Below are 11,129 nucleotides of genomic sequence, written 5' to 3' on the forward strand. Positions count from 1 at the left end.
GGCGTAGAAATCTATATTTAATCCTACTCTTCAAGAAGGAACGGGACGCTAGCATTCTGGGATAATACTCAGTTTATGCTCTTAAATGAATATGTCAGGATTTAAAGCGGTATTAAGAGCTTAAAGTGTCGTAGAGTTACAGGCAAATATGTCCAAGAGATTACCCAGTGTGTTCAAGATTATTGTATCTATCACCTTATGCCAGAAGTTGGCTTTGACAATTGCTAACATTACGCATACATTGGGAATTTTTGTCGATCTTAGTTCATGTTTCTAAGAATTTTGAAGAAACAAATATACTAATCATTTTGCTATTTATTTTTCAAATTGTATCTGATATTCCATGATATATTTACAGTGCGAGGAAAAAACTAACCGGAACTACTTTTACAAAGTTAGACAATCACTATTAGAGTGAAAACTATAGCCAATCAGGAAAGAGAAAAGCCTGTATTATATTGACCTTCAGCCAATCTCTCAATACCACAGTTCTTGTAAACATCTTCTTGTAAACGTCGTAGGATGATCCTCATTGGTTTAGGTTTGACTTAACTTCGATTGCTTTGTCACAGTTTTCGCTCTACATTGTGATTAGTTATCGTGTCCGCACTGTAAAGCCATATTTCAAGAAAGACGCAGTCGTGAAAAAAGAGCCTGAAGATATTTAGCTTTTATTATTTTTTTCGTGGTTTACCTTCGTTTATCAAGCTCACAGTATTTGAGTTAAGACTGAGCAACGCTCGACGTTGCTATATTATCCTTAATAAGATAAAATATATTTATACTTAATAATTTTACACGGCGATACACACAGATTGATTAAAGGAACAACGATCCAAGGGAGGAGAATACTAGCACGGATTTTAGCTCCGCGTCCTGTTCAGCCGCGACAAACGTATATTTTTCGTTCCGCTTCGCAGAGATCGTGCTTTGACACAAGTAGCACTTTGAGAGTCAGCACAGATTTAAAGAATTAGGGAGAAAAAAAGCGAAGACTGGGGCGAGTTAGTGAGGCGGTACGCGGTTGTTACAAGGCTATCCTGTTATCAAATGAATCAAATGTATACCAAATGGAAAACTTATCGGTTAAACAACAAACATAAGCGATTCGAAAATGCTGACAACTAGGAGAGATATAATAATTATCTGATTCAAAACATTGTTGGGTAACTGTTCCACATTTCCTCTCTGTGCGCATGCGCACGCTGTAAGACAAGATTCCCGTAACTGACTTCCGGTACATGTATAGTGTTCGTAGGTACAGGCGTAGAACTTATCGGTGCGTGCGCATGATGTCCATAGTAAGTGCCGCTGACCGATAACATCGAAGTTTCAGGGGTCCATTCAGTGTGTACGTTGGGAGTCCAGTAATGTGGAATAGGCGTGTGAGCCATGTGTCCGTGAGGGGCCTGGTAATACATGGGTGTTATGTAAGTAAGGTCGTCTTCACTTGCAATACTGTTGCGGTGCTCTCGTTCCGAGGCAATATGTCTTCTCTGATCTTTGCGGAATTTTGCTCTTCTGTTTTTAAACCACACCTGAAAAATGAACGAAATCTTTGAACTTATATTGACACCCTGAAACAACCCCAGGACACGGCTAGTCACACGATTGAACCCTGAAACAACCTCGGGGCTGATGTAAGTCAGGGCATGGCCAATTTACAGGGCAAATGTTCTACCGGCGCTACACCACCTTGAAACAGCTTTAATTCTCACAACTCAACCTTTGTTGATATCAAACTAGAGAATATTGACTAGCATCTAGAACTCGATCAAAAAATTGCGAATGAGATTCTTGTTCTTAATTTCTTACCCTTATAAGCGCACTAGAGGGTTTTAATACATAATTTATCTGGATAAAGTAGTCATCATATCTGTACGAGCCAAAGTTATTTCTTCGATTCAACTAACCTGTATTCTTGCTTCTTGTAATGTGGTAGTTGCAGCAAGTTGTTCTCTCACTTCAACATCCGGGTAATGTGTTTTATTGAAGACTTTTTCAAGTGCTGCGAGTTGCTGATGTGTGAAAGCAGTGCGCGTGCGCCGACTGCCTCTTTTACTCTTCTCCTTACGGGCTTCGAGAATCACATCTAGAAATGAAAACAATCTCAGTCTTTAAAGTAATCAAACCCTCCTCTACGATTTACTGCCAGAACGATTTTCAAATTGTGAATGAAAGTAAGACCTTTCTTTGCTTTCAACTGCACGAAGTCACTCCTGATCCATGTACGCATGCATTGCCATTTAAAATGAAATGTTTTTACTCTTTAATAAATTGAATTTTGCATAAGATATGAAGATTCTATTTGCTTTCTAAGTTGCTTTCAAATGATGGGTTGTTTTCTTTACTTTTGTCAATTCTCTGTCCGATGACTCTACTTCTCAACCTTGTGCTATTAAGTCTCAAATGAAGTCCTTTTTGCTGTAATGGCGGCTGTATATTTTATTTCTGTCCTTTAATTTACACAAAGAGTAAACGAAACTGCATTTATAGGGTATTTTCCTCTAAAAAATCCCTATGCTATCCCTGAGTAGAAAGGTAAGAGCATCACTGGACGATTGTGTATGAATGGTGTGGGTGGCTCGTGGAAGTCAGTCCCGTGCTGGCTCCTGCCATGTCTTTTCTAGTTAGCTGCGAATGCTAATCCCGTGTGAAGGATCACCAGATAAAGTGCTTGTGTATTTTAAGCAGTGATTATAGAAACAGCCTCAGGCGCGATCAACGGCTGCTAAATCAAAAGGAAATACAGGCTTCGTAACAGCATGGCGTCAAATGGTAATCGAAGAGTTTAAAGAACTATACGACAAGCAGCGTTCAACACCTCATATATCAATCTGACATAGTCCAAGAACACTGACTGATTTTCCTTGTGCTATACCGGGTGGCAAGCATGACTATCATTACCTTGTGTTGTGAAAAAACCGGCAAACTGAGATAAAGCGAAAATTTGGTGAATTGATTTTTGCTGCGGTCATTACTGGGAAAAGTGAATATGTTACTACAACAAAGTCATCCTGTGTTTGATGAATAAAGCATCCATTATTTCCACTATAACTGAGAAGTATTCAATAAACCAGTACATTAATCTACAAAAGAACTACCCGCTGCATACTCTTTCCCCTCGAAATATTAGCATAAAAGACAAAGTTACATTTGCAACTTATCTCAACCACTTTCATGTCTGTCCTTGGGATGGTGAAAATATGGTTTATTTCGGTTGCACAGTTATGCAACTGAATCAATTCCTCTCCAAGTTTAATTATTTAATGTATCTGTCTACGACTCTACTCCTAGTCAAAGCTTTTCAAAACATTCCTTTTGTCTGTAAATCTAGGCCTGTGCCTCTTTTCCAAACCACAAGTCCCGTTACTGTGCCATTTGCTCTTCAATAATATAAAGTAACCCTAGTTTATGATACCTTCTTTTCTTCTCCGACAATCAAACAACTTAAAAAATGTTCAGCTGTCGCGGTCTGCAAAGGAGCAAACATTTCGCACTAACTTATGAATTACAAAAGAAACCGATGATGAATAATCCAAATGCCTACGACAAATTCAGTGGATAAAGTCGATAACTTGCATAGCTGAAACGCATTGGACGCTATGCATCAGGACTAGGCATATCTTTTAACTTTGAGATTTTAGTTTTAGACTAAAAGAGAGATTGAAAGAGTTGGCTTTCCTAAAGACACTCTAGAAATACTATTAGCACACAGAAGAGGGCACAAGCCATTAAAGAACTAGAACGCTCAAAAAAAAGTAATAGCTTTACACATCTATTCCCTGAACACTCTACACATAACTATAACCTAAGAAACAGAAAAAACTTTCTGTCTCAAAAACTAACAGACACAAAAACTCTTTTATCCCAAGAACTTTGAAACTACTATCATTATGAGCAAAACTTATACAGAGCATTTTTTACATTTTATAGTTAACTTTTAAATATACACATGATCTATATATATCTTTAGTGTTATAAATTCTTAAGTATACGTAAACATATATTATACAATATCCTTATTTTTACCATCGTAATTTAACAGACACTGTATTTTTTCACAACGATTGTGTTCATTATTATTAAAAGGGCCAAACTTTCTCAGAAGGTGAAACTCGTGGAGAATTCCTCGCACCCGATAACTTCGCATATAGCCAGAGGAACCATTTCAATGGAAATTCTTATGCACGATGCATGTATCAGCTTTCTATCGGTTTCTTTGCCGCTACAAGAAATAATTAATGACCTGTCTAAGAACACTGCGTGTGTCTCTGAGTTTAATGAGGATATGGTAGCTCGCACGGTCCAGCCGGTCACCTCTTGGCTAAACCTTAAATACGATAAAGATGCCATGAAATCTTAATTATAGTCCTTAACAATATCGACATTAGTAGAAAAAGTAATGTTGTGAATATGGAGCAAAGTAAACGGAATTGGCCATGTTGTTGGAGTCTTGGACAAAGGGTTATCTTTGAGGAGAAGAAATCGCCGTGTGCTCTACTTGTAGACATGTCCACCTTTGAGATTTGTAGCAAAGGCGAACAGATTATCAGGAAGAACTCCAGTAGCGCGTTTGTTATGCAAGATTATCTGTTGTAGCTGACTTTGCGCCGCTTGATTCGTAGTGGATCTACAAGGGTATAACGTTGATCTCTTTAATGATGATCTGTCACACTTGTTCCAATACGCCGTGTTTATAAACACTTAATCTCAATACAGAATTAGTTATTCATTTCTTGAGAGCCAAGTGTATAAAATGCCTTCATAATCTTAGGTACACAAGGCAAATTCCTTTGATGTGTCAGTAGAATTCAAAAGTATTTCACGAAAATCTCGCAAGGTGCATATGAAAGACGCAGAAACTGAGCATTCCTGTGAGATTGAATTTAATGACTTTTTTAGGGGTCTGATATGAGGTTCAATCGCGGACAAATTTGATTACATGAACTTTTCAATAGGATCTGTTCAATGTTATGTGGTATTCGTATATCTTAAAGTATTCTTACCAGCCGCGAATTAGTTGAGCAATCCATCACCGTATAGAACATTTTGGCCCTGTTTCACCGAATCATGAAAAGGCAAAGTCGATCAGCACGCGATCTTGCCAGATAAAGTCCAAGCGGTCTGTTAAATAGCTGACGAGAGGATTAGAACGATTTAGCTAATATAAACTAACCCGCATCAAAGGGACTTAGCTTCTTAGACTCCTGCTTAAACTTCAATTGAAAACACATAGGGTTTAGTTTTGAATACTCGCAGTTTTGGAAAGATTTCTGACGTTCTTTGAAGGCGCCTAACTGCAAACCAAATCGAGATACGATCTCTTCTGGCGCCACTTGCTTTTACGCGGACTCGATTTACAGTGTATTTGATTCAAACCTATGAAGGAAACGCCATAAAGAGTTGATAACCCTCATTAGGTACTTTATTGCTCTCGTGTTTGTAATTGGAAAGCATTCTATTTTGAACTACATCCTACAAGACCTTTTTCTTTCATGAGGTATTCATTGAGATTTCCTGTGCCAAGGTACTTGAAATAAACGGTAGCAAACCCTTTATAAGTCATGTGTAGTTGACTGACCTTCTCAAAACTATAGAAAAAATAGCCCAGACTTGATTATAGGAAACTCAGATTGAATGAATAAACCGAGGTGTTTAATTTTTTACCTTGTTGCGACTCAATTAATTCCGGAGCGTGGCAAGTTGATGGTGCAGGAAAACCCGAGCTGAAAATCAGCAAAATGTTGCAAATGCCTTCAGTAAAGGGAACTGCAAGATATCAATTCATTTTATTTTCCTAGTTTGTTCCAAGTTTACAAAACGGTTACCGATCCTTTTTAGCAACCAAGTTGACATTTTCCACGGAGGGCGTCTAAGTTTTTTAATTCTCTGTTAATTGATCGCAAATCATCTATCACCAAGAATGCTCTGGTACAACATGTGCAGTAGGATTGGATGCTTTTCAATACATTTTTCTCTCAATAGTGACTATGGAATTAGCCAAGGTTTTTAGCATTGGCTAATGATATCGACTCTCAATCCAACACATACATCACGCTGTCTGTAGCTACCTCTTACGCACAAAAGGATATTTGTCCTGCAAAACCTTCAAATAGTCAAAACAAATTATCCTAGATAAATCAAAAACATCAAGCCGGTTATAGTTTAAAACGATTTTCGTATTAGTAAGCTTAATGTGTAATTATTTCAGACTTTCTCTACTATCCTTCTGTTTGTTTGTTTTAGTAGACTGAGAGAGAATAACTAGGTGACTTGAACTTCTTACCTGCAAGTTTTGCTGCTAAAGATAGCGCAGCATTCGCCTTTGGGGACTCATGAGACTCATTTTCGCTGCTTGCTGTAGGTGATCTAGGCGCTTGAGTATCTTTCTTTAGGATATTCTCAATCGAGAAAGGATTTGTTTCCATTTCATATATTTCAAGAAGCATAGACTTCAACTAGTAAACATGTAGGAAAGTGCAAGTCTTTTACGTCGAGAGCTCTCGATAAGGCTGTGATGTTGTATTGTGATAGGATAGGAGCATTGAGTGGTGCCTAATAAAGTCAGTCGGAGGGTTACCCCGTACGTAATCGCAACCCACCCGCTTGCTTTGGTAATCGTGTTAACGCATCCATGTGTGAATGTAATTAATACAACACACATGACAGTGAAAAATGTGTTCCGGTAACACCATTAAAACCTCAAAATCAACTAATGTGATTTTAAAGCTATTTGTTTTTAATCTATTGGCCATGAGTTCGAGGACAATGTTAATTTTTTGTTTGCTATTCTCGATTTTGTATTAATTGAGTAAGGGAGAAAATTCTAGGAAGGTATGATGAAGTGCGGAGTTTTTCTCCGCAGATGGTGGGCCAATTCTGCTAAGTACTTCATTTAACAGTACCCTTTAACTTACAAGGCTTAAATAGGCTTTAGAATAGATCTGCGCGCAGTTAAAACACAGGAACCGAAGCAAGAAGTTCGCAGCTTCAAATTCATTACAAGCGGGATTATCTTAGGGATTCGAACATGTTGATAACGCGGGCTTCTCATATTTTTGCACTTAGAACCTTAGTAATCTGTTTTTCATTAAGGTCACTCTATTGAACTAGCTGCTTGAGGAACGATTTGTTTTGCGGTATCCCCAGACGTCATCAACTGTTTAGTTGGTATATCCTGCATCACTTATATCTGTTTATACTACTAAAACCGATTATTTGTTTACTTAAAGGTTGCTCGGTCATGTATGGATCAATGCGCAATGTTTACACACACATTTACTCACGAGGGATTCTTTTAAGGATAGTGTGAGAGCAGTTAATCTCCTTGTTGCCCAATTGACGCGTCATTGTCACATATTGTTTCAAGAAAGTCAACTCTTTTTACTGACTTGCAGTCGGTGAGTATATTTCTCCAAAGGGTGTGCAGAGCTACTGAACCCTAGAACCCAAAGGCCAATTTAGAGATGTCATAACATAGAATCACAAACGGTCCCCCAAAAGGGCAGCAGCATGATTCGTGTTAAGTGCAGATATATTTGTTCTAAGGCTTAAGAAATATAGCTCTGCACATGGTCATCGTACAAAGCAACGATAAGAAAATGTCTCTAAACCGGAAACCACTTCATTCGAGCTTATCTTGTTAGCTACGTCTATTAAAACAAAACCGTAAAAAGGTAAAAGTGGCCATCAGTGATAAGAAACCCTTGGGGTGGAGGGGATGGGAAGACAAATTTGTTGTCATGACTTGGGTGTCTCGAGGATTTGGAAATATCATTGAATCGACTGCATGGATCCAAAAATCATAGGATGCATAGGATAGAAAATTGGCAGAAAAAGTGCAACATGAATAGGTCGCATCTAGAATGCCCCTCTGATCTTAGTTGACGTCACCGTAAAATACGACAAATCATTATGCTCGTGTCACTGCAATAAACAAACTCTACTAAACAATAGGTACGCACACTTCTCCACCTGTCAAACACAAGACCCCTTTTTTTTCTTGATATGAACTGATAATGTTCAAAAGGTTTTTGTTGCTCGCATGTTCGTTTAACGCCCACCAGAACCCCATTTTGACCTGAACACGTCTAAAAGAACACTGAGGACTCAACACAGTACTTTAGCTTCTTAAATTTACTCACAGACTTGTCCTAAGCATTTATTAAAAATCCATGCTTTGACAAGTCGGCTTTTGCAGTTACAACATCGAGAAGTAGGTATCGTACAACCCCGGCGACATCAGCCCGGCGCCTCGCGACGCCTTGTATAGGAAACTAAACTGTTTATCTCGTTGAATGCATCCGGTCTGTTAAGACAAACAATTATCATATTAATACTTTTTAATTTACTCGATAATTTTATTGACAGCACGTTTTTGCCAACTACAATTTAAAAATCATCTTTCTTCCTTTCTTGGACTGACCAAGTTAAGTTTTTATGAGGTGGCCAAAAGGGAGTGAAAAGTGGTAATCGTTCTTTAAGGATATGATGTGAGGATTTGCTGGAATAAACGAGGAAATCGCCGTTTCCTCTCGTTGATTTTGTAAATAGGATCTCCGATACTTGAAGATCTGTTTCAAAGGTCTTTCTCTCACGGAAATGAGTTTTCATTTATCTATAAAGCGACGAGACATTGTCTGATATTACAACTAAACGTCTAACTAAAAAATGCTTGGAATTCACACAACTTGTTTTATTAACTTTTTCAAAGTGATTTTCTAAATTAAAGTGATATAGTTCAAGACCTTCCTAAATGTTTTGTCGGATGCACTGTTAAAGGCTTTGATTCTTCTTCTTGAAAGGCAGTTTTAAATACGTGAGGGGTGTTTATTCTAGATGAGATCGCTTATCTCAAGTTGATTGTCGATCAACTGGTATCAATTAAACTTTAAATTTCTTCAGCTATTTGCCCCGTTTGAAAGAACCGAAAAAAGGCAACGAAATATTGATGCTTAATAGTTTTCCAGAAAATAAGATTTCTTGGGCGCGATTTCTTTCTCCGAACCTCTCCTGCAAGGACCAACAACACATTCTCATATAGCGAAGACAATTAGTTTTCAACGAATGTGGGGAATCTTAGGATGAATAGTTGACGTATCGCAAGAGGTTTTATGTGTTGTTTTTATCAATCTTCAGGCAAACATTCCCTCAACCACCGTAAAGAGGCCGAATGGGAGTCATTCAGTGTTACGCCGACTGACTTTTGATAAATTCCTCTCTAGCTTGGTAGCAAATCTGAGGTGAATAACATTTGCAAGCTAAGGTAGACAGTGGTTGCATAAAATATTTGCCAAAATTCTTATCTGCTTAGATTCATTATTGAGATTCTATTTTTCCAGAATGTTCTACCAACATTTTCTCCTTTCAAGAGCATAAAACTGCTTTCTTTTACTTGGTCATTAAGGTAATCAAACAAATAGTCCAAACTTTAAACTAGAGATGCCACTCCCATATCTAGCTAGCTAGTCAGATTCGAAATGATATTCTTCAGTTTCATCAAAGTTCAGGTCCCTTCCTCAGGCTTCTTCGACATCAAGTGAGTTAACCTTTTGCCGGACACTTTTCAGCTAGTCTACGACTATATACTACTAGTTTAATTCCTCAAAGTTTTTACTTCAATGCCAACCTCACGGTAAACTTTAAGAAAACCTTTGGCTCCATGTAGACTACTTTTTGACAGCATTTGAATTCTACATTGGTTACTGAGCTTATCAAAGAGTTGTACATAAAGAAAAATGGAATAGGAACGTGGCCAAACATAATGCCATGATTAATAGCGAATAGTTAAAAATGCAATTGCCGAAGACTTTCATAAATGTAAGTGAAGAACAATGCAACAAAGCTCATGTAAAACACAAAAGCATTTCAGAAATGATTCAAATTATCAAAATTAAGAACAAAAAGAAAGCGCCAAGTGGTTCTGTGACAATATTGACACAAATGTATGTTTTGTCGTGAAACATCGAGAAAAAATATTGTCCGAAAACACACCTAAAATGATTCATCAAAATACTACGAGTACTCAGTGTTGTTTTATTTGCTGTTGTTGTTATGCAATTTTTTACGGCTTGTAAACAAGTAACTGGAATCAAATAAAATCTTTGCCCCCTAATTGTCATATTCCTCTTTATCGTATGATCCCTGCACTCATTTATGAGAAACTTTATAGGGCTCGAAACTGGTTGTCAACTAATGTACATACAAAACCCTCATCGCAAAGGACTTATATACTAAAACCTTTGGATTGTCCCGTTCTGTTTTTCTGTACGTTAGCTGAAGATCACTGGATTCTTATTCATGTGTCGCCTCCTATTATTATTATGCGACATATGTTTAATTGCTCACTGAAAAGAAATGCCCGGTGCTAACTTATCTGTAACCCATATCATCATGCATGAGTCAACGTAACACCGAAATACAACTAAATCCACCAAATTGAGAACGTTTATTTTTAAACTGTTGACTTTTATTGGTCTTGTAACATACTGTGAAAATGCGATAAACTAAGCCGATAGCAAAGTGGAGTACAATACTTCAGCTTGTTGACTTAATCTCAACTCTTGTTTGAATTAGGTTCGACCTTGACGTGATAACGATTTTACCACGTTCTGCGTAAAAGTCTGTTCCGTGTTTGAGATTTGTTAAATTCAGTCACTTGATGATGGCTAATACTAAGCATTAGAGTTTATGAGTATTCGTTTTTCTACGGCTAAATCCCAGTGGACTAAGGTATAAGTAGTAATGCGGCATGCATGCATGATCACTCCTTGGTCGGAACCCAATGGGTTATAAGAAGATTATTCTGCACCTTAAAATTGCATAGGGAAATAGCGAGCTAGATCTAGTAGATATATATCTGGCGCAAAATAAGATAAAACTAAATCCTAGTTGTTTGTAAGAAGAAGCCATGAGTAAATTACCGTTTGCTAGAAATGTGGTGCTCAGCAGCGCACACTCAGAATCGAAAACAAATTCTTCCCACTACAGTAGATCTTTGAAAAACGCCATATAAACGAACAAGAGTCTAATATTAGGCAATCTTCTATCAAATGGCATAGTCAAGTAGTAGAGTGCTCTATCCAAGGCGCTAGTCAAGTTGTTTTTCGTGCCGTTCATCGATAAAA

General features: G+C 37.7%; 1 protein-coding gene across 2 annotated transcripts; it reads right to left on the reverse strand.

Moving 5' to 3' along the window:
* Nucleotides 1–642: 642 nt before the first annotated feature.
* On the reverse strand, nt 643–7,437 carry LOC116290606 (uncharacterized). Of its 2 annotated transcripts, none has more exons than XM_031697674.2 (3): nt 7,290–7,437; nt 1,914–2,092; nt 643–1,538 (listed from the first exon to the last, which is right to left on the reverse strand). In XM_031697674.2, the coding sequence occupies exons 1-3, from the start codon at nt 7,351–7,353 to the stop codon at nt 1,152–1,154; spliced, it is 630 nt and encodes a 209-aa protein (XP_031553534.1). In that variant the 5' UTR covers nt 7,354–7,437; the 3' UTR covers nt 643–1,151. The 2 variants fall into 2 exon arrangements, with proteins under 2 accessions (XP_031553534.1, XP_031553533.2); XM_031697673.2 differs by lacking the exon at nt 7,290–7,437 and adding an exon at nt 6,290–6,541.
* Between the last annotated feature and the right edge of the window lie 3,692 nt (nt 7,438–11,129).

Source organism: Actinia tenebrosa, unplaced genomic scaffold (assembly GCF_029948245.1).
Source record: "Actinia tenebrosa isolate PJP-AT-01 unplaced genomic scaffold, QUT_ActTen_1.0 PGA_scaffold6__47_contigs__length_16458017, whole genome shotgun sequence".
Classification (NCBI taxonomy): Eukaryota; Metazoa; Cnidaria; class Anthozoa; order Actiniaria; family Actiniidae; genus Actinia; species Actinia tenebrosa.